This window comes from Phodopus roborovskii, unplaced genomic scaffold (genome assembly GCF_943737965.1).
Source record: "Phodopus roborovskii unplaced genomic scaffold, PHOROB, whole genome shotgun sequence".
In the NCBI taxonomy this organism is placed as follows: domain Eukaryota; kingdom Metazoa; phylum Chordata; class Mammalia; order Rodentia; family Cricetidae; genus Phodopus; species Phodopus roborovskii.
Genome location: NW_026125295.1, coordinates 32,088,250 through 32,115,709, shown reverse-complemented (window position 1 = coordinate 32,115,709; position 27,460 = coordinate 32,088,250). Strand labels below are relative to the sequence as shown.

General features: G+C 40.6%; 1 protein-coding gene across 1 annotated transcript; it reads right to left on the bottom strand.

The window, feature by feature from the left end:
- Positions 1-202: 202 nt before the first annotated feature.
- On the bottom strand, positions 203-25,552 carry Tbx18 (T-box transcription factor 18). Its single transcript, XM_051207593.1, has 8 exons — positions 24,641-25,552; positions 23,419-23,623; positions 21,259-21,360; positions 18,322-18,493; positions 10,874-11,041; positions 8,527-8,591; positions 2,580-2,674; positions 203-942 (listed from the first exon to the last, which is right to left on the bottom strand). Exons 1-8 carry the CDS (start codon positions 24,948-24,950, stop codon positions 218-220), a joined length of 1,842 nt encoding a protein of 613 aa, XP_051063550.1. The 5' UTR covers positions 24,951-25,552; the 3' UTR covers positions 203-217.
- Positions 25,553-27,460: the final 1,908 nt, after the last annotated feature.

The window sequence follows — 27,460 nt, the reverse complement described above, 5'->3', positions numbered from 1 at the left end:
GGATAAACATGATAGTGAAAAGCCTTCAATATACTACATGCTATGAATGCATAGCATATACACATACACATGCCATAGATAATTACAGTCTTGCCAGGAGAAAGTAAAACTCCTCAGTGAGCCTTCATTTTCTACTATGTATATTTTTTCCATTTGGCCTTCTTCAAAACTAAGGAAGATCCATTAGGTTCAAACATAGTTTAGCTTAAAGGCTTCATCAGACCATATGTGCAGACACTTGAGAAGATGACAGAGTTAAGCTTCCTAGGGTCCTAGAGTCAAAGAAACTCTGCTGGGCCCCACTGCTAAGCAGGTGCACTCCTTCCACAGGGGGCAACATCTGCCGATCAGTCATGGTCCCACTTGGTGAGGACCCCAAGAAACTTCCTTGGGAAGAAACAATTTTCTCAGGACTGGCCGCCAGTTTGGGGGATGTGGAGAAGTTATATCCGTACAAGGCACAGGGACTGTGTAACCGGAAAGTGTTGTAGGAACCCTGGTGGGTCTGGTTAGCAGCAAAGGCATTGCTGGATGGTGATGGCATGATGTATTGGAGTTGAGGGGACATCCCTGAAATCTGCATGGACAAGCTGGTCTGTGGGCAGCTGAAGGTGTCTCCATCAGTGCCACCCATAGACATGTTCACAGATGGGCTACTGCTCACACCCACATAGGAGGGAGTCCGGGGTGGGGCAAAGGTCTCGCTGCCCTGGTTGGTGAGCCTGTTGTAGGTCTCTGCCAAGGAAGTGCTGTAGCGGTTGAGGGTGAGGCCCGAACGCGCACAGGCAGAGTAGTCAGCTGGAGCCAGACTACATAGCTGGCTGGTGTTTGGCCCCAGATGGAAGGCAGGAGAGGAGCAGGAGGAGCCAGACAACAGGTGAGGGTGTGCGGCAGGAACACCATTCCCAGTACCTTGGAGTAAAGTGGAAGAACTTGTATTTCCTATAAAAAGAAGTTGCAATGTAAAGCATGACTCCAATTGCCATCTTTCCCTTTAAATTTGGTAAACATATGATGCATAAAGCTTGTTTCAAGGGGGTGAGGGACTGCAAAGGTGAGAGGTAGCCTAGCTTTCAATGAATTCATTCCATCAAACTCAGATTAAGGAACTTAAAATAACATTTTCTCAATATTTTTAAACCAAAGGTTGATAAGATGAATGAAAAGGTAATAATAATTGCAACCAAGTCTGATAACCTAAGTTCAATCCCTGGGAACCCACATGGTGGAAGGAGGAAATGAACTCCCAAACATTGTCCTCTAATCTCCACACATGTGCTGTCATACATGCAAACACACACATACACACACACACACACACACACACACACACACACACACACTTAATTAGATCTGATGAAATATTAGAGGAAAGTTTTTAGAACAAATTATCTTTCCAAATAATGATGTTTTGTAATACAGAAAAATATAGTAAGATGCATATTCTATCTCAATTTGCTTTCTTGTAATTTTCTTATTTGTAAAAATAAATATCCCAAATGACAAAGTTGCCAGAACTTTATAAAGTTAAATTTCATCTCATTTTGCCTCTTGCTCCAACAGTAAAATAAACTCCTCTTTTCTACTTTACTATTTCCTTTCTCTCCACAGTCTTCTCTGGATCAGTACACTTCCTTACAGAGGAAAAGTTACTGAAAGGAAAGCACAGAACAGGTCCAGGATGCTATACCCCATGTGCATCTGTAGCTTCTCACTGTGCAACAATGATTGTACCACTCTGCTATGCTATCACTTTGTCCCTCAAAAAAAAAAAAAATCTCAACTCTAGCTAGAAAACACATTGGCAAATAGCATGAAACACAAGAGCAAAGGTCTAAGAAATTAACAATACTGTGACACTCAAAGAGGGTGGCTTAATCTTGCAACCAATCAATAGCAACTCCCTCCTATTAATCACCAACTCCCTTCTCTGGATTTGCTAGTAGATTGATGCTTGCAAACTTGACATTATTTAAGAAGAATGAAGAATTCCAAAGGGCTGAATAGGCTGTAAAACCTTCACTAGTCTAACAACAGTATTTCATTGCACTCCTTCAAATAATCTATGAGCCCAAAACCTGATTATGTGAAATTCTCACTGGGAGCTGGCAGGATCTTGGTAAAAATTTGCCTGACCTGGGAGTCTACCCCCTGAGCAGACTGGAACAATAAAGATGGCACCGTTCTCTAAGGAGATACAAATCCAGGGCTTGTGAGAAATGAGCTCAAAATGGTCTGATCTCATCACAGACCCAATAAGAAACCCTACTGAGAGGCAATAGATGAATAAGAGGAACAGGCATGGGCAACTGGGCAATTTCTTGTACAGTACACCTGTCTTCAGAGCCCAATATCTCATGCCTCAGTGAGAGATACCAGGGTGAGGTAAGCATTGTGAAATAAACAGATAATACATGTAATATTTAATCTCTAACACCACAGGACAACCATCTTTCTGTCATGCAGAAAAGGAGTAGGAGGATGTTGATAATAATGTCAATATTGTGGGTGTAAATGACAAAGTGTGCATCTCTACACCTCAGCCTCTTCTGCATACATGGCACAAGAGACTGAATTACCTTGCTTTGGAATTCCAGGGATATCTTCAAAAGTTAGAGTCCGTAGTGATGGTCTCCAGAATGCATATGACTCCACCAGGGCTTCCAATCCCATTCTACATGGAAAGGTCAGGACAAACCGAGTCTAGTTAGGAAGAGTTGGAGTTTTTACTAGCAATAAGCATTTTAATAAACAGCATGGTATTGGCAATGCCCTACAGATTCTACACTCAGTGGCAGGTTAGGTGATTTCCACACCAGAAGAAATGCTTTGCACAGGGATGTAGGAAGAAAATGGGAACCTACCAAGATGCCTGCTGACATTCTTAGGACCCTAAAGCTAACACATGGACTGAGGATCTGAGTCCAACCTGACTACTGTGAGGCCAAGGCTATGTAGTACTCTGGAGCCTCTCTCTGTGTGTCATAGGAGTCTGCCTTCTGATGAAGAAGGAGACAGTTACAAAAACATCTTTATGTCAAGTTCTCTTTTCTAAGGGACATGTCTGCCCAACATTTAGTACATACATAGCTAGCTCAGAGAAAAAATCAAAGAAAACCAACTTCTACTCTGGGGCCATCCCCCACTACCAACCAGGCAGGAGTGGGCAGCACTGAGCTCCCACTCAGCTTTGCAGGGTAGGAGGTAATCTCCAGAGCCACAGAGTTAGTAGCAACAGTATAAGTTATTATACAGCCTCACCATACACACTTAATGAATTGATGTGTAAAGTGACAACTTGGCTGCAGACTATTTATAACTCATCTGTATATTTGAAAACAAAAACCACTACTCTAAGCACAAACATAACTTCCTACAATAAATAATTCAGTCTTTTTTTCCTCTTATATGTGCTGGCTAAAGAATTCAATCTGAGATCTGGGATTGAGCCTTTCCCTCAATTAGCCATTCTCAAAACAGCCTCATCTGCAACCACTTAAACTCTAAGCAATTTGTTAGAGAGATAACATGGGTCTAGGCCAGGGTGCATCTTGGTAGTTTACCACTTATCTCATGTCTTAGTCATGGTTTCTATTGATGTAACAAAACAATATGACCAAAAAAACAAGATGGGGAGGAAAGGGTTTATTTGCCTTACACTTCATTATTGTTCTTCATCACTTAAGGAAGTCACAACAAGAACTCAAGCAGGGCAGGATCCTGGAGGCAGGAGCTGATGCAGAAGCCATGGAGGGATGCTGCTTATTGGCTTGCTTCCCATGGCTTGCTCAGCCTGCTTTCTTACAGAATCCAGGACCAGCAGCCCAGGGATGGTACCATACCATGGGCTGGGCCCTCCCTCATTGACACTAATGGAGTAAAGGCCTTACAGCTGAATCTCATGGAGGCATTTCCTCAGCTGAGGCTCCTTCCTCTCTGATGACTCCAGCTTGTCAAGTTAACCCAAAACCCAACCAGTGCATCTAGCATGTACAAAGCCCTGGGTCCATCCTCAGCACTACAGAACCAAAAACCTTCTTCTGGGTAAAATACTAACCACCTGGACCTTTCTTACAACTGTTGGATTTCTTACTATTTTCAACTCAGCTGCTGCCTCCCTCTAGTCACAAACCATCACTAAGAACTAAGGTTAGAGAAAACCTCCTGCCAGTCATATGACCTCCCCAACACAGTGAAAGCTCTTCAAAGAGCAGGAACAATGTATGCAGGCAAAACATCTCACATTGCCATCCTTCTGCATATGCCTACTGTTGTCATGAGCTCCTATGAGGACCTTACTAATTTCTTCAGTCTCAGAGAATGCATTACCAGCCCTTACAGATGTAAGACAGTCTGCCACAGGGAGAACCCCAGCCATTTCTTCTGGGCTACATGGGTGGGAAGAATGGAATCTGACCTCCGATGTAATCACATGTCACAAGAAAGACTGCTTTGGGTAAAGATAGTAGCCTGGGATCAGAAGAGCCAGGGATTTCAAGTCACTCTAACTTACTTGCCTTCCCTGGATTTCAGCTTCCTGAGAAGTGAAGATTACTATGAAGAATTGAAGCCCTATTATATCCAGGATAATTCATTTCATTCTAACTAGTTTTTATTTTACTTTACTTTTTGTAAATCTGTGGCCAAACTACAAGTCAAATCCCGGAGGTCATACAACTCAATAATATTTTCTTTATAGTAAAATATCCCTTTCTGTGCAGTTTGTGAGCCTGGTCTGTCTCAAATACAGGGTTATCTGTGGGTTGTATTTAATACTGAACTAATGAATGTTGGGTATTGCTTTGATGGTCTCTCTGTATTTCACATAAACCAATACTAAATCTTTACTACTTTCAGAGGATAGAATTTTTTTTTTTTTTTTTTTTTTTTTTTTTTGGTTAAAGAAAATTACTACACATCTTTATTTAAAAACAAACCACTTACTATATATCCTCAGGTTAACTTGGATAAAGGTAGTTTGGGATAGTGAAAATAACAATTAATTATGAAACAGTTTTACTAAAACCAGAAGTTTATAGACCATACCGATGTGTTTTTGCTGCTTTATTTGTTTTAGCAATTTCAATTGAATTGTGTTTCAAATCCACAAATCACAATCGTAGGGAGAAGTTACTGGGCATAGCAAACACATGACCCTATGTTTAAAGTGATGGCTGGGGGTGGGGGAGCATATCTACTGCAAGCATTCTGATTGGGAGTTATTGACATGTTGCCCGAGGCTGCCACCTCACACTGCCAATTCCACAAAGGATTTCAGATATTTTGCAGGAAACAGTTATAAAAATATTTATTAGTTGAATCTGGACTTTTGTTAAAAAGCCTTCATTTTCTCCAGTAATGGAGACTTTTCCCATCTAGTTAAAGGAAAGATGAAAGGCCCCTCCTGCAGGAGAGTAGCCAAGGCGATAATTTATACAAGGTGCCTTCAAGCAACCTCCACATTTACCAGCGCCCTCATTTATGCTATCAAATGGCTGAGTTTATTTAGTAAAATGGTTATGTTTTTCCTGAAGTATTTAAGAGAAGAAATTTTTGTACCTTCCTGAGTAAAAACTTTTATAGGGTCAAACCTAAGGCCTAACTGCGGAATGGAGCTATATTCTCAGCACATAAATTCACTCTCACGTAGCAAATGCCTGCAGGAGGGCTTCAAGGGCCGAAGCTACTGACTCCTGTAAAACAGGCTGCAGAGCTGTGAGTGGCCAGAGAAGGACACTTTTTAATTAAACAGAATTGTTTTTATAAAACTTAGGCAATTACATGCCTGTGTTTAGTTTGTATCCCGATCAACTTGTTTATTTCATATATGAGAAAAATAAAAATACAATTTTGTTTTTAAAAGCAGTAAAACTTCCTAGAAGAACCAGGAAAAAATAAAGGAATATTGCGGGCATTTTTCATAGACTATTAATATATGAAAAACTATTACACTATACACAGGTTTTTGTTTTGGTTTTGTTTTGTTTTTTTTAAAGGAAAAGAATGCATAAGTTTGAACTATTTAAATTGACAGACTTTTTCACACGTTAAGGTCATTTTTTTTTTTTAAATATGGAGCAGTATTTCATGAGAAAGAATGGAAACTTGAGTCCATTAACCAGAAATCTCTAAAGCAGTGGTTCTCAACCTTCCTAATGCTATGACCCTTTAATACAGTACCCCATATTGTGGGACCCCCAACCATAAAATTATTTTCATTGCTACTTCATAGCTGTAATTTTGCTACTGCTATGAATCATAATGTAAACATATGTGTTTTTCTGTGGTCTTAGGCGAACTCTGTAAAAGGGTTATTTGACCCTCAAAGGGGTTGCAACCCACAAGTTGAGAACCACTGCTTTATGCAGACACAACACACTTTGTCTGTAACAAGACAATCACTTGGAGCAAACTAAGAATTATGAATTTTAACAAAATTCAGAGTGTTAAAATATAATTCATTATTTCTGTGTGTTGACTTAAAACACTACAGGGTTTATTGGAATAAAAAAAATAATACAAAGCATAATTTGATTCCTAGCCTACATATTTCCTTCCAAACAGCCAAAGGGAAAGGGAATCCATGTCAAACCTAGCCTGTGGCTTCCAAACTGAACAACAGGCTTTGTGGTTTACTTTCACCCACGGCACAGAGTATTTGTAATGGCATGATTTAAATAATCAAATCTTTCTTTGTGCTGGCATATCTAGAATTCTACCTCAAAATTTATCCTATGGGAAAAAAGAGAAAAAAAATTTATCCTATGAACCCATTACCTAGCTTCTAATAGAGGCTCCACCTGTTATTGTGTTTTGTCCAAAATACACTTTAATACTATTAATAAGCCATTGCCTTATAAGTGAACTTCTCTCCAGTGCCAGTAGTAGTTACATCTTTCCCAGACTAAACAGCAACTTGGGCATGGTTTCTGGTATTTACTCTCAAAGCCTGAGTGTGGCCCTCCTATAGGAGTTTTAATACATTTTTCTGCTTAAGAAAAAAATTAACTAAAGTCAATGCAAGGCTCTAAAACTTTGTTCTGATATGACCTAAGTTCACAAGAAGGTTCACCCAAGCATTTCCCAAGGCAGAATAGTCACTGCACTCATGATTTTCCGGCTACTAAACTATGGCTTTCACTCAATTTTCAAACACATCCCTGCAAAGCAAGATAACCAAGAGCATAAAAAAAAAAAAAAAAAAAAAAAACGCCAGGCACAACTTTTCACCACACTGAAACATATCCAAAAAGACATAAAGCAATGCAATTTCAATGCAGGAGATGAATTTGTTATTACCTGCAAACTGTCTCATAGTGTGAAACACTTCAAAACACTCTCTCTCTTATTGGTCAGTCTTGATCCTCCTAACCCTCATTGGAAGGTCACTGCAGCCTCACTGACTCTTAGTCTCTTAGTTGCCTTTTAGTACTTTAACTATGTGTCGTTTAGGTAATGTGACTGTAAATGAGGATGACACCAAGTCTCTTTAGCAACTGAGCACAATTTGAGACCTATCTGTCACCTATCTTGACCACCTGGTCCGCTTAAAACCCTAGAAAATCTAGACTATTATCTGATTGCTTTTCCTTCTAAATTTTCAAGTGAAACTGTTTGTTGATAATTGAGGGGTTTCAGTTCATGTAGACAAACCTAGTAAATGCCAATTTCAAAACATACCAGGACAATTTGGGGAGCGAAGTAATAAAGTTCAAATTCCTCTTGTCATAAAAACATATTTAGAAGTATGCATATCAAAACTTTACCAGAAAAGGCACCAGAAAATGTTCCTCTATTATTATCCTCTATGACTAGCAGTATATTAGAAAATGTAATACTGTGACACTGAACTGCACTGGAACAGAGTCACATCAATAATAGAAACTTGTAGTTAACAGACCGATGATAAAAGTAATAGAGTGGAATTAATTGTTGTAGTTATCCCACTTAGTACAAACACCGTAAAGCACAACACAGGGGAAAAAAAAAAAAAAAAAAAAAAAAAAAAGCAGGTATGTGACTGTCAGTGGAGCAAGACAAATTTGGAAACTGAAGAGGATCAGATCTCTTGGCAGTGTGAAATGCTTTCATATTATAGTTGAAAGTCAGAGTTAATAAGAGACTATCATACTCTTCAGACAGAATCAATAGACATTGTGTCATCATTAAGAACATTACCAAAAGAAGAGGCAGAAAGGACGATTTTTATGGACTATGAAGGCCCATGGGCCATAAAAATAGGTTTCTCCATGGCCTCTCCAGAAATAACATGCAGTCTACATGCCAAAAGCTAGCATATTCACTCCAGCCTCATGCATTAAAGTTCATCTTAGGGCAGGACACATGACTACACTCTATACCTAAGTTACCTCCAAGACACAATAGTGTTTACTGACTTAATGTCACATCAGAAGTGATTGCAACCCTATGTTTACTAAGCTAACCTTTAAGCTCATAATGGAAAAAAATTACATTACAACTTTAATATATTTACTAGAACAACCTGGAGATTTAACAAGGACTTGCCTGTTCCTTCCAGAGTCTCGGAAACCTTTGGCAAATGGATTCCTGTCTATCTTAAGGCGAGTAATCTGCAGAGTAGAGAAGAAATCACATTAAATGTTACATAAACATCACATGGAATTATTTAAAATTATTTAAAAGTTAAGAATAACTGTAGAACTACCACCAATCCAAAAATAAACAGAGGGTTCTTTTGTGTTCCTCTCTCATATGTTTCAATACCCCGGCAGTGTAGGTAAAAGATTTCAGAAGTCATCTAGAATAGCCACCTGCTGTGAGATACTTCTTCACTCATTTTCCACCTTAATACATGGATAAAGGCTCTTTTTGAATGTCTGCAGAGGGAACCTGAATAGCCTCCTGCTGCTTTGTCCTATTCGACCATCCTCTCAAACTGAAGTCACTCCCTTTGACTCTAGGATATGGTTTAACCCCGATTATCTTGTAGCGCTGGGAGTCAGAGGTCATTCAGCAACCTACATTTATTGGCAAGCTTGTTTCCCTTCTTCATAATCGGGAGTTTCCATGCTCCCTAACGTTATTGCCACACATTTTTCTTGCCTCTCCCTTACCCTTTGTGTTTATTCTTTTATCTCTCATCTGTACAGTACTAGCTGGTCTTGAAACTATCCTGAACGTCTAAACAGAGGTGATTATGACTTAAAATTTTCTAACAGAACAAAATCATATTAAAGTGGTAGAAATAAATACTAATTTAAAAATACTTAATTCTAAGTAGTTTCAAGTTGTTGCCTCAAAACTGGCTCCTTGTTCACTAAGATCTCAAGGTTTAAAAGAAAGGAACTTATAACGTCAGCATCTCCGTTAATTTTGGTTTGGACTCATGCCATCCTAAACTTGACATTTTAAGTAACACTCTTCTGTTTCTTGGTAGATCTGAGGAATGCAGAGCCTATTCCTTGTATTTCCTTGTATTTTGCTTTCTCAATTCCTGGTCTTAATGAAATCTATGACGTTAATGAGCATGCTTGTGATTACATTAACCTGCTAAGAATGAGACCGGCTACACAGCATTGAGGAAATGCAAGGCCTCCCTGGAGACTCCCTTGCTGGCCTGTGCATGGCCTCAGCCTTATTGGCACTGCAATATTTCAGACACACAAGTCCCGTAAGATATTGTCTTGGTGTATGGATATAACTACATTATAAAGGGTGTTATGAAAGCTTGCTGATTAATTTATCATATATGACATTCTATCACTGAAGGGAATTTTCTATTGCAGATGTTATTAAAGCTCAGCTCTGTTCATTTAAGTTATAAGAGTATAGATTTATACAACAGCAACTTTCTAAACAAAAATATAGTTCTATCACTACTTTTAATGCTATTTACTCAACATAGAAAAGGTATGCCATACTGAGTTTTGTCCAAACACCTCACTTGATATATAGAAACTTATATGCAGTTATTATCCCAGTTTTATGTTTTCTTTTAAAGCAATTTTTACATACAATGGCCCAGGAATCCTGGCTATAGAAATCACATTGATATTAGCCAGAAGAGTCTATCAGTTTTCTAAATTCTTAAAAATTATAGTTCTAAAAAATTAAAACTGGGTGTGGCAGCATTGTCCATTCCCATTCAAATTTGTTGACTCTTAACTGTTTTGCCAGTATGCCCGGCATCACAATGTGCTGTGTGTGTGTATGTATGTATCTGCATCCATGCGTGTGCGCACACATGTGTATCTGCATCAGTCAACCAGTAAGAGGGTTTGACACTCACACTCCTGACTCATATAAAACAACTTTAAACAAACAACAACCATTTGTCCATATAGAAAAGAAACATTCCACTTCTCAGATTACTTAAACCATTATAAAAGTATCACTTCAAAATTGCCCATCTCTCGGACTATAATGCATATCAGTACTCTGTACAATAGTTTGAATTATGGCTAAATGAAAAACCCCTTTAAAAATAAAGAAAAGAAACGTATAGGAAAAAATCCTCCTGCTAAACATTTTCTTATAATTCATCAGCTGTAGTATCAAAACCACACTTCATGCTCTAAGATACAACTAGCTTTTCATACTTTAGGTATCTATTTTCTAGGCAAATAACATGCTTTTTAATTGTAATTAATTATGACACTATGATTCCAAATCTCAAGATGGAAAGTAAAACTACACTGCAAGATATATACATGGTTTAAGTCCTCACTAGAGTAACCTGCTTGGGAATTTTTGGACTAGGAGTTGCCCCTGTGTGCATGCTTGTATACACTGTGGGTGTCATGTATAAGGAATGGTTTATGATGATTCCTGACATTTGGATACAGCAATACAGAAAGTAGGAGTCTAGCAAGAGGACTGCTGAAAGCAATACCTGCTGATTCTGATAGGCGGTGACAGTCGTGAAGACTGTTTCTGGGAAGGAGAAAGCCTTCACTCCCTCCCCAGAAGGAACAGGCTTGATGGGCGAAAGATCGTCCCCACAGTCTTTGCGAATGACATGCACACGTGGCTGGTATTTGTGCATAGAATGAAGAATGATCTAGATCAAGGGGAAAAAAACACATTAAACAGGAACCACTCCCAATCTGAAAATGAACAAATATGTCAACATGGAAAATAAATTCTTGCAGGAAAGTTGCATTTCTAAAAACACAGGAAGTTAATTTAACAAAATCAGGCAAAGCTACAGGGAAAGGTGAGGAAGACATCTGTAACGTTTATATAAAAATGCAAACCTCTTCAGTGAAATCCTCTCTGTAGCCATGTGAAGTCAACATCAAATTTCTATTACTTAAAGCACGATAATATATTCATAAATATTGTATGTATAATGAGATGAATTAGACCAGAGTCAATACCAATGAAACTAAAAATGAGATTGAAATGACCATGTGCTTTGGACCAAATGCATCTCCTAAATGATACACAAAGACTTTCAAATTCCAAGGGAGTTGTTCCTTCATCGGTGATAGCGCACACACACTGAGAACATCCACCATCTCCTGTGTTTGTTCTGCAAAGTCGTTAGTTTGTTGGAAGAGTAGAATGCCCATGCTCCTGTTCAAATCTCAGACTGGAGAATGGAGACCCTATCCTGCCCTGAGTCTCTCATGTGGTCTCCACAATCCCACCCAGATTGGTCCTGAGTTTTTCATATAACAGGGTGTGTATTAGATAATGTATGGCCGTGAAAGAACTATAAGCTACTTGTATGAGTAGATTAGTAGGTACCAATAGAAATTTATATTGTGAGACGAGGTATCACAATATAACAGCTAATGCTGTTTAGGCAAATTTCAGTCATATAATAAAATCTCTCTCTCTCTCTCTTTCTCTCTCTCTCTCTCTCTCTCTCTCTCTCTCTCTCTCTCTCTCTCTCTCAACAGTGTTTCTTTGTGTAACAGGCCTGTCCATCCTGGAACTTGCTTTGTAGACCAGATTGGCCTTGAACTCAGAGATCCATTTACCCTCTGCCTCCCCAGGGCTGGGATTAAATGTGTGTGTCACCACCCCCAGCTTTATTTTTAATCTTAAAATGATAAAACAGTACCTAAATGTGTAGACATATTTTACAGTTTATTAAAAGAGTACAGTGGACTCATATAGAGATACAAACAGTGATCACTTCTGATGATGGCATCACAGGAAGGGATGTATATGTGCATGTGTGCACAGGTGTGTATGTGTGTGGGGGGTGTTTGTGCTCAAGTATGCACACATGCATGTGCATACATATGCCTTTTATGTTTTAATACTTTCATGGACAGCAGGTTTCTTATTTCTTGGCATTTGTATTCAGATATTCATAAATTACTTTAGCTAACAAGTGTGCAACTTTTCTGAACTCTAAGCTTTAAATTAAAAATCCTAGAAGGAAAATGCCCAAACAAAGGTCATGGGAAACACAGTGTTTGAGATGTGTCATGTTGTTCGGAATGTAGGCAGTTCAGTAAGCCACCTTCAGAGCCTTTGGTCACCTCAAACACAGACAGCCCTGTACTGTGGCTGCTGTCAGGAGAGCAGGCCTTTACCCTCAGAATAGCCAACACTGCAGCCAGCAGCTTTGTTTTTGTTTCTTTCTTTGTCAATGGCAAACACACTTTGAGAAGCTGATCTAAGGATCTTGCCAACCAGGCATGCCTTTGAGGGAGGCAGCATGAATATAAGAACATGCAAAAGAAGCAACCCTAATGGGGTGGGGGTTGGGGGAAGAAGCAATCCACTGCCTCTTTCTAGGACTAAGGGCAGAATTTGGATGAACTATTAGTAGCTTTGACCAAAATAAGTTTTAAATAAATAAAACTATAAAATACAGTAGTAAACAGGGTGCTGCCTGTACCATGATAGGTACAATTTTTTTTTCAAAAGTTTTTGTTGGCTGTGTGTAGGTGTGCACACAGCCATCCTATGAAAGGTATGCCTTGCTGTGACCCAGGATACAAGTTTGGAAAATGCAAAAATGAAATTCTACTAAGAGTCTAACCATTAGCATAGCCTGGCAACAGACTTTCAGTGGATGAGGAAATTTAATTATTTCCTTATTACTATATTATGCCCACTAAATCTGTTTTTAACAGATAAAAAAAAATCTAAGCTTCTATTCTTAATGCATTTTATATCCTTGCATGGGTTTTGTTTTGTCTTGTTTTGGCTATGCTTGGGGAGGGGAGCGCCAGAGCGGGAAGCCTCGTTCTATTCCCTGATTCAGTAGAAGTATAGCTGTTTAATATTTAGGGTTCTGCATGATATTTCCAAATCTCAACTTTTCTTTTACTGGAAAGTTCTACAGTTTCTAGAGACTTCCAAGTCCCCACAGCTCCCTAGGCCCAGAGCCAGTTTTCTTTCCCTTCCTGTCTACATACCTTCCTTATGAATTTATGCTATGTGGGTAGGCACAGTCCCTCGGCCATATCCAATAAAGGGAACACAAGAATGGCTTTGAATCCCTGTGGATGCAGCTTGTGTCTCAACCCCAACTGCAAGCCTAACTGCCATGGTCCCTTTCCTATGACTTATTATTGTAATCACACACTCTTTTCAACGATAACCTAAAATAGTAAACGATCACTTTTAAAGAAATAACTTTAATGTTCATTCAACCTTGCACTCCTCTGTTTAACTTTCTCTTCAGAAAACTGTGTTGCAATAGATATCTTTGGGGGTTGAAATGTTTGAAGGAGAACTCTTCCTCCTCCCCAAGTTAAGAATCACAATGTCAGTGGCTCACATATGGCAGCATCTAGAAACTCCAAGAGAGAGAATCACCACCCCATTAGAAGTGATTTCCAGAGCAGGAAAAAAAAAAAAATCAAAGACATAAAAATTCCATGCAAATAAGCAAAGTGCCCAGCCAACTTCAGAGCATTTGGACGAAGTGATTTGGAATGGAGGTAGCAAAAGTTCCTGTTTACGGACTTGTCTTGTTAGGACTGTGCTCCCTGGCCACCTGAGCTTCCATCTTGGGGTCCCCACAGGGTGGAAAGAGAGATCAGCTCTTGCAAGGTATACTCTGACCTCTAGACTTATGCAAAGGCATACAGGGATGCAAAACCTCAATACCCACTAAATGAATAAACACAACTAACAGTCCCGTTTATCATAGTAGTAAATATTTTGCTTACTTAGTGGGATATGTAGGACCACTGGCCTTTTTAAAAAGGGACCATAATTACAGTTCAAATAATCATATCTTGTGTGTAGTTTATGTACTGTCTGATTTATTTAGACAGGATTTGGGCAGGGGACTAACTATAATATTAGAAAAGCCACACAGCCCTATGTCCACAGATACAGTGTGTTCCATTCATAGGCTTAAACATGCTTTTGCACTTTAAAGACTGGATTTGAGGGGTTTGGATGTGGCTCAGTAGTAAAGCATTTGCCCTGGGATTAACCTCTAACACTGCTAATTAATTAATTAATCATAAAGTACTTACATCAAAAGAAGCATGCTTACTTATCTGACAAGAGCTTGAAGTCTGACAGATAAGGCTTCTAATTTTACAGCTTGATAGTGGAATTTGTTGAAAACTAAAATTTTTCTAGATGACAAACTCAAGAGTCTATTAGGCTTGTACCTAGTCTTCTTATTATAGCTTGATATGCTGAGTTTCATTGATATCCCTGGAAGTCCTGCCCTTTTCTGAAGGGAAAGGAAAAGGAGCAAATCTTGGGGAGAGGTGGAGGCTAGGAGGAGAGGAGGGAGGGGAAATTGTGGTCAGGATTTAATCTATGAGAGAAGAAACAATAGATTGGATTAGGCCAAGCAAAGGACCTAAAAGGATCAGGTTAACCCCACCACCCCACCCCACCCCACTTCCTATGTGGCTTGTTACACCAACTGTGCCTCACTTTAAACAGTGTTGAAACGTTATCAGTCAATCTCAGACAAAGTAGCTTTTTCCCTTTTGTTCTTATGGGATAGTGTTTCAGGCCCTTCTTAAATACATCCTTCAAGTTTGCCAGCTTCCTTGGATCTCTAATTCCAATATGACCCACAAGGAAACAAGGCCTCAGAGAGTGGAACGGACTTGCCTGGGATCGCTGATATGGTGTCCACAGCGATTCCAGCTTCCTTCCCCATGAGAGAGTTCAGCTACCTCTCCTGTACCACCCTGCTTCCCAGTCTGGATGTTCAAGGAGGAACAATAAGAGTGTGAGCAGGTGTGTCACAAAATTGTCAGCAGTAGAGACATAGGCCTCCCACAAGCCCATGACTATGGCTACTTGCCAGGGCCTACATCCAGGACTATAGGTATTATACTGCTGTCATTTAAGGTACACTGTCAAATGTCTTCCTTTTCAGAGAGATGCTCATATCAACGCTTTTCTCCAAAGGACAGATGGCAGGTAAATAAGGAAGCATGCATGTGGTGAGAAATTATCACCAAACATATGAACCCCCTGTACAAGAGCAGCCCAAGAACCAGACTGGGTGTCTACCAAAGCTAGCAGAAAGCTGGCTAGAATCCTCAAGGATCAAATCAGGCCTACAATTTACCACAATATTCAAGGATTAGCTATGGCTCTGAAGGATACCGACACCCTGACTTCTCCTTAATTTTCTTTCATGAACCAGGTCTGGTACTTGGGAGGCTGAAAAGTTACTTTAGAGAAAACACATTATCTCATGTGGTCACAAGTCTAGTGACTGCCTACAAGACTTTGATTACTGTGATTACCTTATGCTAATTTAGTAAAACTCCCAGAGCCACAGAGTTCACCCATCACAAAGCTATATACATGTGCACCTTTAGCACAGTACAATTGGGGGGGAGGGGTGAGATTAAAACATAGGAAAGGAATTTAGGAAATTAACTATGGTGCATGCAACTTTATTGGAGGTGACAATGACTTCTTTTACAATTGGTGGAATGATGGAAAGCAAAAGGCAGATGTCCCTGGGAGTCTCTGCTAAGGTTCCACCATGACAGTACTGCCTTCTGAGACCCAAATGGCAGCAGAATTATAAGCATGTCCCCAATCTCTAATCTGCTTCCACTGGGCCATCAAATGTAGTCCTCACAGCAGGAGACTTCTGGTGTCCCTCCCGGTTTGGGGAATGAGCTGGGATGAAGTACATCTGTACCTCAATAAACAGACAGGACAGCCATCTGCAGGCTCCCTTCTCATTCTATCTATGCATGAAACTCATGAAGCCAGTCCCTGCCTTCAGTGTCCTTGATCACATTTAACACATTTGTGAGTTGAGTACCGTGAAAGAGTACTTCCCCCACAGTGTTCCCTGTGTGCATTCTTTTTAATCTCTTAATTTAGTGCATCCCATCACAACCTTAAGAGAAAAAAATTCACCAGCAGACAGAACATTTCCTTAATTTTGATTGTTCTTTGCTGCTTTTGTAAATTTTCTTAATAGTGAGATTCTTTATTTAGGTCCAAGACACTCAACTTCAATTTGGAACTATTCTCTTATGTTTTAAACAAACACTGTGTGATGGTTAATTTTATCTGTTAGCTTGGCGAGGACACAATATCCATATTTTTGACCCAACAGCACCAAAGATATCGCTGTGAAAGTATGGCTTAGAGAAAAACAATCAGTAGACTCTTTGGAAAGCAAATTAGTCTCTGTAGAAGTGAGTGGCCATCATCCAATCAGTTGAAGGCCCTAAGAGAGAAAACAGTAAAGTCCCTGGAAGATGACAACATTCTGATACCAGACTACCTTCAGATGCAAGTCACAACTTCAACTCTTCCACAATCACATGAAGCAATAGTCATATTTATCCCATCTTTCTCTCTCCCCTGTCCCTCCTCTCTTCCTGTACTCTCTCCTACCTCTGTCTCTTTCTTCTCTCTGTCTCCTCTCTCTCACATACACATAGTGTAAAGGAATATTCCATATATAACTATCTTCTCTGTATGTACAGATGTAGTACACATACATATATATTATATTTTCTGGAGAATGTTCTTTTACATAAAAGCAAATCTAAAAATCATAGTTACATTTCTAAAAATATATATAAAATTTGGTATGCTACATACCATGTATAAAGCCAGTAAATAGTCTGAACTAAAAGACTTAGAATTATAAGATGATTACATATTGATTTGAATTTTCATCAGAATATAGTTTGAGCTATAATTATCTCTTTTAAAATATATTTCTAAACTATAGAATTCAGAAAGTGCGACATGCTTTAGGTTTTGAAAGCAAGCAACACAAAACACAAATTTGTCTAAATTTCTTACTAAAAGGCAGAAGAATAGTTCCCCCCCCCCAAGATGCGTGTGCTAGCAAGAGTTCAGTCAGACAGAGGAACCTGATATGTTTTCACACTGAAACTAAGTGAACAATACTTCTTACAACTTGATTATGGGATTATAAAAAATAAAAAGAAGGAATGTGAAGTCATATAGAAAATATATGAAGAAATGAAACATCTTCTTTCCCTGATTCTGACTTAAGTCATAAAGGCAACCATGAAGCACTGCCGTGTGAAATCTTACTAGCTGTGACACTGCGTTTGTCACAGAATGGTTAGTACCCCAAGGTTCTCATCTAGACACCTGCAAACCACAGCACAAGCACTGTATTAGTGCTCATTACAGTTCGCCGTTTTAAGTGACTTATTTCTGAATAAGCTAGGTATCTTCTTTGTTTGGGACATGAGGAAGTTGGTAAAGGCATTTCAATTCTTCTTAATCTAAACTCTACTAACAGACATCTAACAAAAAGGCTAGCTTTGAACAGAAATGCGCAGTATCCAGAGTCAGTGAGCTATTAAAACAATAATGTAGAATCCTGCCTAAAGTCAGCAAGCTGTTAACAATGACTGTCTTTCTGAAACAGCTGGACTGGTCCCACATATCAGGTTTCAGCAGTTTTAGGAGTAAAGGGAATTATAATATACTTCGACACATTAGATGTCATTACAAAACAATTGGAAACTTGCAGATGGAGCACACAAACAACGTAAGCCTGGGTCATTACTGACTGCCCTGAGCCTCCACTGGGAAAAGAGCTGGATACAGAGAGGACACAATAAATCATTTCTTTTACCAAACTTCCAAGCACATTTCAAGTATAATAATTAGTACCTCGTGGGATTTCACATAAATTTTTTTTTAAAGTCACTGCCTTGGGTCCCTTCATTCCAAAACAAAGCCAGTATCTGGCTTAAACCAGATACTGCTTTATGAGACACTTCAGTTATGGACATGGTCTCTGGTACAAATATAAACTTGATTTGGCATATACTGACCAAACAGAAAGGGGTGTTGCAATCTTAGCATATTTTAGCCTGACACTGGGCAATGTCGCCTGCTGGTTCTTGCAGGAGGCTGTGTACTTACATGGCCTTGATCATCCAGTTCATTGTTGGTAAGCTTCAGCTTGTCGAAGCTAACCACTTGTCGCATCCAAGTCTCCCCAGAGGCAGGTGAGTCTGGGTGAATATACACCCTGGGTGGCACAGGGGAATCAGCATTGCCTGCCACCATCCATTTAGAGCTATGGTAAACATACCTACAAGGCAAAGACAAAATTGTCCAACTGTGAACGTACTACCCCAGTTCTTGGAATTAGCAACTAAAACCAAACGAACATGCTTTTCTGAATATAAACTTAATTCTCTATACACCCAAAGAAGCCTTTAAATAATTCTGAGATTGTACTGTGGGGCTTAGTGAAGATATACAGGCTGTCTCTCCCATAAACACAAAGCATCTTGACTCCAATGCATTACACTTACAATAGGACCTAACTGATAGTCTGATATTTTTCATCTGAATATTTCATTGACACAAAGACACTATGAAGTCATCAATCTCACCTCTGAGTAAATCTCTGTAAATTTCAGTGTCTTATTTTAAAGGTCACTCCCTTTTTGGCTCTGTACAGCCTGGTGGAAAAATCAGTGGAGGAAACTGTCACATTGTTTTTTGGTGAAGGTTTGGGGAGGGGGAAAGTTAATCATTTTAACATTTAGGATCATTTTCCCCAATTCTTCAATGTTATACTTACAGGATAAAATAATTCAGGCTAATTTAAATTGTTGAGGAGTTATAAAATATAGGCTATCATTAATCATCCATGCTTCTCCTTCTTAACCATTCTAAGAAAATTACTTCAGTTAGCAAACACTAGTTTCCAACTACCAACATTCAACATGCAAAATGCTCTCAATTTGTACAGGCAATTAATGTTATTTTCACAGTAAAAAACCACAACAGCTTATTCTGCTTTTTTATATATATATACACGAATAAATTGACTTAGCAAGAAAAACATTTAAATAGTAAATTTCCAGGAACAGATGAAAAATCTTTAAATTTAGCTGACTATTCAGATTATTATCTAACAATGTGAATTTAAGAACTAGAAAGCATAGTGAAATGATGGAGTGAGATTATACATTTGGATATATTGCCTCCAGCTCATGTGTTAAGATACCGAACACAATTTACAGTGATAAATCCAGATAGTGTCAGAAATACCTGTCACAAACACACATCGTTCATAAAAAAGCATGAAACACTTCCCTACATGTAACTTTGGTGAAGTTCTTTGTCTTAGATGAATTTTAAGATCAATGTCCCTTGCGGATTTTAATTCCTTTGCTTGAAGCAAATTATGTAAGTTCAGCATTTAAATTAATTTTTAAATCCTTCCTTTAATTGATATGGTATGGCTTTAATAAACAAATTCTTATGAGCTTTTGTGACTATTCATTTTTTATAATGCTTTTAACTTGGACCAAATACCTTTCTTTGACAGAATAAGTCAAAAAGTAATTTCTGATACTGATGAAACAAGTTGTAAAATAAAATAGAAACCTTAGAGATGCATGGGGAAAAAAGCACTTGAGATAAGACTTGGGTTTCTACCAAAATAAATAAAAATGCTTTATCAAAACCTTGAAAAATTATGCATATTAAATAGTTCAAAATCCAATACTCTCTAAGAAAATAAACTGTACATATAAACATTCCTCATAAAGCAGTCTAAATACCAAAGCTAAATGTATGTTAGGGAGCAATGGAAGAAAGCAATTGTGTGTTTCACAGTTTGATCTACCAAGATCTAAATTTTCATTGCTCTCTGTGAGAGTAAATATGAATTGTGTAAAACAAAGAATCTAAAATATAAGGGGGAAAACTGGACGAAGAAACAGAATAGAAACTCATTAAAAATTATATTATGTACCTTAACACAAAACTCAAATTAGAAAATGGTTTAAAATCATGTATATTTAATGAGTAAACTTAATATGTTCTACTTTCTGCTAGTCAGTAGATAATGGGAGCAAAATTTCTAATGACTTGTTTAATTAGAAGAATATAACTTGAGTAGAAAACACAATAAAACTACTATACTCAACAGTTTTAGTATATTCTAGGCTCATATACAAATTTAAATTTAAATATTTTTGAGATCAAAAAACTCTTTTTTTATTAAAACTAGCACCCATTTTTTAAAAAGTGAGAGAAACCAAATTATTTCATTTAGATCAATACTAAATGAAAAAGAAATTTTCAGAGACCCATCTCCTGATCTCCCAAACTCTCAAACTTCCTTTTAAACAGATTAGCATTTCAAACTTTTCCAACAAGGGAAAAGCATTGTCATTGAAAATCACTAACTAGCTTTCTTGCCTAAGTAAAGACAGTTTGAAACTAAAGAATTGATTATCTTTTCCGAGTTTACTTGATGCACAGACAAATATATTCTGTTTCAAAATTCAATAGAAAATTTTAAAGAATTGTCAATTACCAACCTAAAAACAAGGCCAGGGGTAACAATTCACTACAAGTTTAGAGAATGATTTAATGTCACAACGAATTATGAGATTTTATTTTTCTAACTTGCAAACACTTTTTTTAAATGAAAGTCTAAAATACATAATTATTTTTAATATAACAAGAAAATTAACATAAGAGCAAAAATATAACACTTACTATAAAGTGTATCTGCAAACTTTCCATTAAACACTTCATATCAAAATTCTAACTCAACTGCTAACCAGCATTAAACATAGAGTTTACTCAGCAACGCCAAACTGGATCCTGCTCACAGTCTCAAAGACTAAAGACATCTCTTCACCTACTAAAAACAAAACAAACACCGAGTTTCCACATATTCTAGGGGAGAAGCACCATTCGAGCTTCTAGAGCCCATGGGAGTTAGATCGCGAATCTGGAAATTCTACAAAGACCGCAAGGGTGTGGATGAGACAGGCAGTAGACCACAGCTTCTCGGTGTTGCTATGGCTCTGCTTGCGGTCATCATACCTGTATCTCTTGTTATCCACTGGCACAATATCCATGGCAATGTAATACTGCTGGTGAGGATCTAATCCTGAGATCTTCACTCGCATTGCTGGAAACATGCGCCTGTTTGTAATGGAAGGGAGGGAGAAACGGGGATTGGGTTTTGTTTTGCTCGAGATTAAGACTAGAAACGGAATAAAGTCTAATTTCCATTTTAATGTAGACAAATTTATCACACTCACTTAGATAACATAACTCCGGGTGTCAGAGCATAGGCTACATCAAAACTACAACCTTAAAAATGTGATCTGTTGCACCGTACATGTTCTGTGTTTATTGAAACATCGATGTATCTTAAAAGTGAAAGGATTTTACACCGAAGAAACTTTACTTTTGAAGCAAAACCAACAAGCCTATTTCTCTTACTACAAATAATGAAATACATCATTGATAGAAATTTCAAATTTCTGAAAGTGATAAAATATATTATAATGTGAAATTTTAAAGGGGGTTATAAAAATCCCACAAGGAGCCAATGTGCCATGCTATAACCAAACAATATGTTCTTTATTGAGACAGGACTTCCTGTCTGCAGCCTGGTAAGGTAAAGTGCAAAAGGCGCTCTAAATTTGAAAGGTATAGTAAAACTTCTTTATTGGAAGCAGAAACTAAACACAACATATATTTACGAATTTCCTTCCCCTTGCCGTAACCCAAAAATGTTTTCTTTTCTAACCACAATTACTGCTAATTAAAGCAAATGAAAATTTCATTTTTCTTTTGACTTCCCTGTTATGTATATCAAAGGAGAGGCTGAAGTAAAGGCACATAATCCCCTTTAAAGGGGGCCACAGAAGCAAGGAATACAACATGGCATTACTGTGTATTAAAAACAACATAAGTTTCACCCTTAAAAAAAAAAAAAAGACTTTCTTCTAATGATTTATGTCTAGGACCCTCCAAATAAGCTCAGTTTTGTTCATGTAACCTTATAACACAAATTTATCTACTTTTTTTTAAAAAAACAACAATGCTATTAAAGACCACTGATGGACAAAGGAAAGTCCATCAATATTAACTAACATGAAGATGAGCAGTTTAATATGCTGGCTGTGTTAGTGTTCTTTCAAGGCACCTGTAAGATAAAGAGGAAAGGTCTTTAACTACATCCTTTATAAGACAACTGTTGCTTTGTGTTGCTGAAGACTGCATTTGGATCATTAATTGAAAAAACCAAAACAACAAACAAACAAACAAAACAAAACAAAAAAACCAAAAACCTCCCTGAGAATGCAAAAGGTAGCATATGGATTCAATAAAATATGTTTTGGTAATTTCTAATAGTTTGGATACTTTTATGCTACCCAGGTTTTTACCATGTGTACTCCCTGAAAGAGTTGTGTGTGCTTTTTAAAGAACCTTTAAAAGGAACATATTATTATTAGGGTTCATGATTCTAAATGTACTAAATGAGCTGAAAACTTGAAAGCGCAAATTTCTCTCATCGACCTCAAATTATTATGATGTGGCCAACTAATTCATTTATTTGACTAACGAAGGATGCACAAATCAGGTAGTCTAAAAGCTAATTTCCTTCCAAATGTTTTTGTATTCAGTAAATTTAAGGTGATGGGCTGGATTTTGTGTGTGTGTTGCTATAATAATAATGATGATTTTTACAGCAATACATGATTAAATATGACCGTGGCTACCTAATATCAGAATAGCACAATACACTATGAGCTCATGGTCCAGGACCAGCAGGGGAGTTTTGAATAAAAATAAAAAATAAATAAAAATAAAAAAATCAGAGTATGCAAAAGAAAATAAGAATTAAAAATAACTAAAGCGGGAAGGGTGAATCTATTACTTAGTTCAGGACAGATAATTAGAGCCTTAAATGCAGACTGGGGTACACATGACCTGGCATAACCAGCCCGCACTCCCTTACTCAGAGCATCCACAGCTAAGGCTGTAACATCCATAGTGACAAAGATCTCCCTGACCTTTAGCAAGACTGGGCCCTGTTCATCCACAGCGCTTCGGTAAAGAAGGCAACCAAAGCTCTAAAAAAAAAAGGGGCCTACTGTCCAGGGCCCTTTTGGATAGGTCACAGCTATGGCCAGGAGAAGGGTAAGATGAACCCAGAATCCAGGAGCACCCTGGGGAGCACAAGTTTACCTGCCGGCTTTCGTGATGATCATCTCCGTGCCTATTTCGTGAAAGCGCTTCCAGAGCTCCGCTCCTTGCAGATCCACCCTCGGGGCCTGCGGCGCGGGTAGCGGGGTCCCTGTCCGGGCTAGGCCCGGTACCGGAGACCCCTTCGGGGAATCTCTCGGGGACGCCAGCGGGGAGGCACCCTGCAGGAAGCCGTCCTCACAGCTGCCTGGACAGCAGAGGGCAGAGATGGAGTAGCAGTGAGGGAGAGAACTGGCCTTGGGGACCAACTCGAGGCCAGGCCCTAGGACAGCCGCCCGCAGTCCTGCCGCGGGGCGTTCCGACCTACCTTGAGGCCTGTGGGTTCCCACTAAGTCCCCATCTCTGAAAGCCAGGGCCGTGTCCTCCCCATGCGCCTGGCCTGTATGTGGCCCCGCTCTCGGGTGTAAAACACAGACACACACACAGACACACAGACACACAGACAGACACACACACAGACACACAGACACAGACACAGACACACACACACACACACACACACACACACACACACACACACACACACACACACACACACTTTACTTTGTCTAAGACCCGTTCCTGAGCTCACAGTTCCAGGGCGCAGACCCTGCCGCCACCGCCGCCTCTCTCGGGGCAGCCTGGGGCCTCCCTTCACTCTGTGCAGCGGCCGAGCCTCTCTCAGGGCCCGGCCCGAGGCACCTTCTGGAAACATCTCCAGACCTGGCTCCCTCCAATCCTCCCGGCTGCAGGCTTTCCAGGCCCCAGGGCGCAGCGGCTGGAAGAGGGCGAAAAGTCAGCCCTGGGGCGCCGAGAGCCCCGGCAGGGAAGCGCTCGGCATCCCGGGGAAGGAGCGTGGGCGAGCTCGCCGCAGCCCGGGTTGGCACGCCCGGCTTTGGGGCATCCGTCCCGTGTCGGCGCTTCAGCCCGCGCCCTCCCGCATGCGCCCTGGGGCTCCTAAAACTTAGCCAGGCGAAAAGTAGCACTCTGAGCTGGAACCCCGAGCTCAGAGGAGACGACAGCCATAGCCGGCTGGGCCCGGCTGGGATCCCCGGTCCGACGGTGCGCGAGGCCGACAGATCAGCGCCCGACACCCGGGGCTCAGCGGCAGAGGCCGGGAGCGGGGGACCCCGCACCAGCAGCACAGCCTTGCCGAACCTCAGGTTCACGGGACCCGGGCGAGGACGCCCCGGGAAGCCGCTGGGGCAGGAAGGGGCCGACTCACCCGCCGCTCCGCGGGAGCCACAGCTCCGCTCCACGTCCGTGCAGCTCCGCGCTGTCCCGGACGCCGCCCCGGCTGGCGGCAGCGGGAGAGCTGCGTCTTCGTCGGCCTCGGAGCAGCCCTGATCGCCCACGCCACCGCCACGGCTGCAGCCAGCGTCGTCCGGCGCCCCGGCCGCCTCTTCCGTGGTCAGCTTTCTCCGCTTCTTTTGAAGCTGTTGCTGCTTCTCGGCGCCGATCAGCGCCTCCACCGAGAAGGCGTGCGCCTTGAGGCTTAGCATGCTGCACGGCGAGCCCCTCCGCTTCTCCGCCATCCCCGCCGCCCCGCGCCCGCCCGCCCCTCTCTCATAAACCCGCGGCCGGGGCGCAGGCACGCGCTCGCCTTCCTGGCCCCACCAAACGCTCCGCAGCTCCCGACGCCTCCCGAGATCTGCTCCCTTCCCCGCGGCCGGCAAAATAAAACCAAATTTGCCGTTTCCTCTTTCTCTCTGGCGTTGGGATCCGAGGACGCAGGAACGCAGCAGCCAAGTTTCTTTCCCTCCCTCTCTGCCTAGAGCTCCCTGATGTACTTCTTTACTCCCAACCCCTCCACCTCCTCCTACTGCTCCAAGATCTGCCTGGACTGATGCGCCAGAGAGCACTAACACGGGTAAAAAAACACTCTGCGGACACAAATTAGGGATTGTAATTGAAATTTGTTGCCTTGATCTGTCAGCACTTCCAGGCAGGAGAGCGGTGGGAAGAACTTGCTCATTAGTGTCAATAAAGCGGTGGGGGCGGAGCCTACGGAGCTGTCCATCTCTGCGATGACTCACCAATCAGGAGGCGTTGGCTCTACTCAGCCCGCGCCCACTTCCTTACAAGGTCGGAAAAATCTCGGACTGAGAAGCGCCGCCATCTGGCTCGGATGTGCCAGCCTAGCGAAAGCTGACCGCTCTTTCGCTGACTCCCACCAACCCAGTCCAGACCCTAAGGCTTTTAAAATCTGGACCAGGAAAAGTTGAGTCTCCAGGTTTAAACGAAAGAAAAACACCGAAGTTAGCATTTATCACTGGTCTTTTAAGGAACGTTTAATCTGCTATCCCGCATCCTTATTGATGTGCTACAAATCACAGCATTTGGAATGGGCAAGAACTCACAAACAACATGTTTGTCTTTTGTTTGTTTGTTTTGCTTTGTTTTTTCCATTTAAACATTCCCTCCTTAATTAATGCCCATTCTCCGCAGAACATGGCCATGGCCTTAAATCTTACTCGTAGATTTTTCTTTAGGTGAGATGAGTTTACGTATATTTGAATTTTTTGTATTAAAAGTTAATTATTTTATTATCTCTCAGCCCTTCATATAAACTATCAGGTTTCGCCTCCTTTATGGAGATTTCCTTTTATTTCAGAGTAATTATTTTAAAACACAGGTCACAGGGTTTAAATTCTGTATGTCTTTAAAGATACTGGCTTAACTTTAAAACGCCTTACAACTTCACAAAGTAAAACAAGTTTTACGACGCACTTGTAGGTTTTTGTAATATCTGTAAGTTAAAGTGCCTTCATATTGGGTTTTTAAGACTTGGTGTGTTTCTTTAAGATAAATTAAAAGGAAAACAGCATTTAAACGACAGCAAACACGTATATGCAGTTCTGTTGCTTAAACTCAACTTTTTCTTAGGATAAGTTGAGTTTATCAGGGTAGGCGTTTGATGTGAACTTAAAAAGTCTCTTGTAGAATGAAATTCACAGTGATCACAAATCTTTAGTATAAAAGACACGCTAGGAACGATTAGTTTTGTTTCTGTTCAATGTTCAGCTGAGCACTGCAAACCTGAGCTATCTTCTCGCTTCCCCCCAGCCTTCAGGAGAGTGACTTCTGGACTCTGGACGTGGCATCACCATTGGAACCAGTTATTTTGTTTTTTAATCATAGCTGGAGAAACCCTCAGTTCCTTCAGGGCAAGAAAGCTGGGGAAGAGGGGACCAAGCAGGAGTGCCTAGAGGTGCTTGCAGGCCCAGGGCAAGCCTGGCAACAGCCTTCCGTCCTGAAAGATTTAGTAATATCCTGGTCGAGGGTGAAGATTTTAAGTCCCTGAGAAGGCATTGTTAGTTTTGGTTTTTGGTTTTTGTTGTTTTTTTTTGGGGGGGGGGCTGTGTCACTTCCTTGGAGCTGTCCGGAGAGCCCCAAACTCAGCAGTATGCAGGACATTGTGTTTTAGGGAAATAAGTTCAAGCCCTGTTCGTGAAGTTTGGCGGAAAGAAAGCGGGAGCCGATAAAAGAGCCTGGAAAGGCAGCCTGCAAGTTCGAGCTGATCAGCGGGGTCTGGGGTGAAGTGGGATTCAGACTCCAAAGGCGTTTCCCACAGCTCCCGACTGTGAGTAAAGCCCTTGCAGCGCAGCGCGTGAAGCCACCTTCAGTAGCCCGCTAGGCTAGAGTGCCCGGCCCCAGTCCCTGGCCCTCCCAGATCCTACAGTGGAGCGATCCGAGGGGGACTCTCCAAGCAAGCCCTGCTGGCAGCCTAGGAGATTTCGTAAATTCTGTGTCCCAGGGGTGGAGTCACTGGAGGTTTCGGGCCTACTTGACCACGCAGCAAGAAAAGGAGGAGCGGCAGGTTCTAAGAAACCTCCGGGATTTCTAGACCAACTGTGTTGGGATGATTAAACAGGCCTTCAAGGGTTCCCTAAGAACCATGGGGCTCCAAGCCTTCCTCTGTTCCTCTGTCTCTTCTTGCGACCTTACCCCTGGCAGCTGGAGGCACAAGCCACCATATTTGGACTTGGGTTGACATAACAAATGAACTGGAAAGCCAGACCTTGCGGACATACGGAATAGTACA

Excerpts from the sequence above, each read along its gene's own strand:
- Tbx18 (XM_051207593.1), bottom strand. The coding sequence starts at position 24,950 with ATGGCGGAGAAGCGGAGGGGCTCGCCGTGCAGCATGCTAAGCCTCAAG. Across the intron at positions 18,494-21,258 it reads GTGGATAACAAGAGATACAG|GTATGTTTACCATAGCTCTA; the intron begins GTATGATGACCG and ends TTTGCCTTGTAG. Across the intron at positions 2,675-8,526 it reads CGAGACTCTGGAAGGAACAG|AATGGGATTGGAAGCCCTGG; the intron begins GCAAGTCCTTGT and ends CTTTCCATGTAG.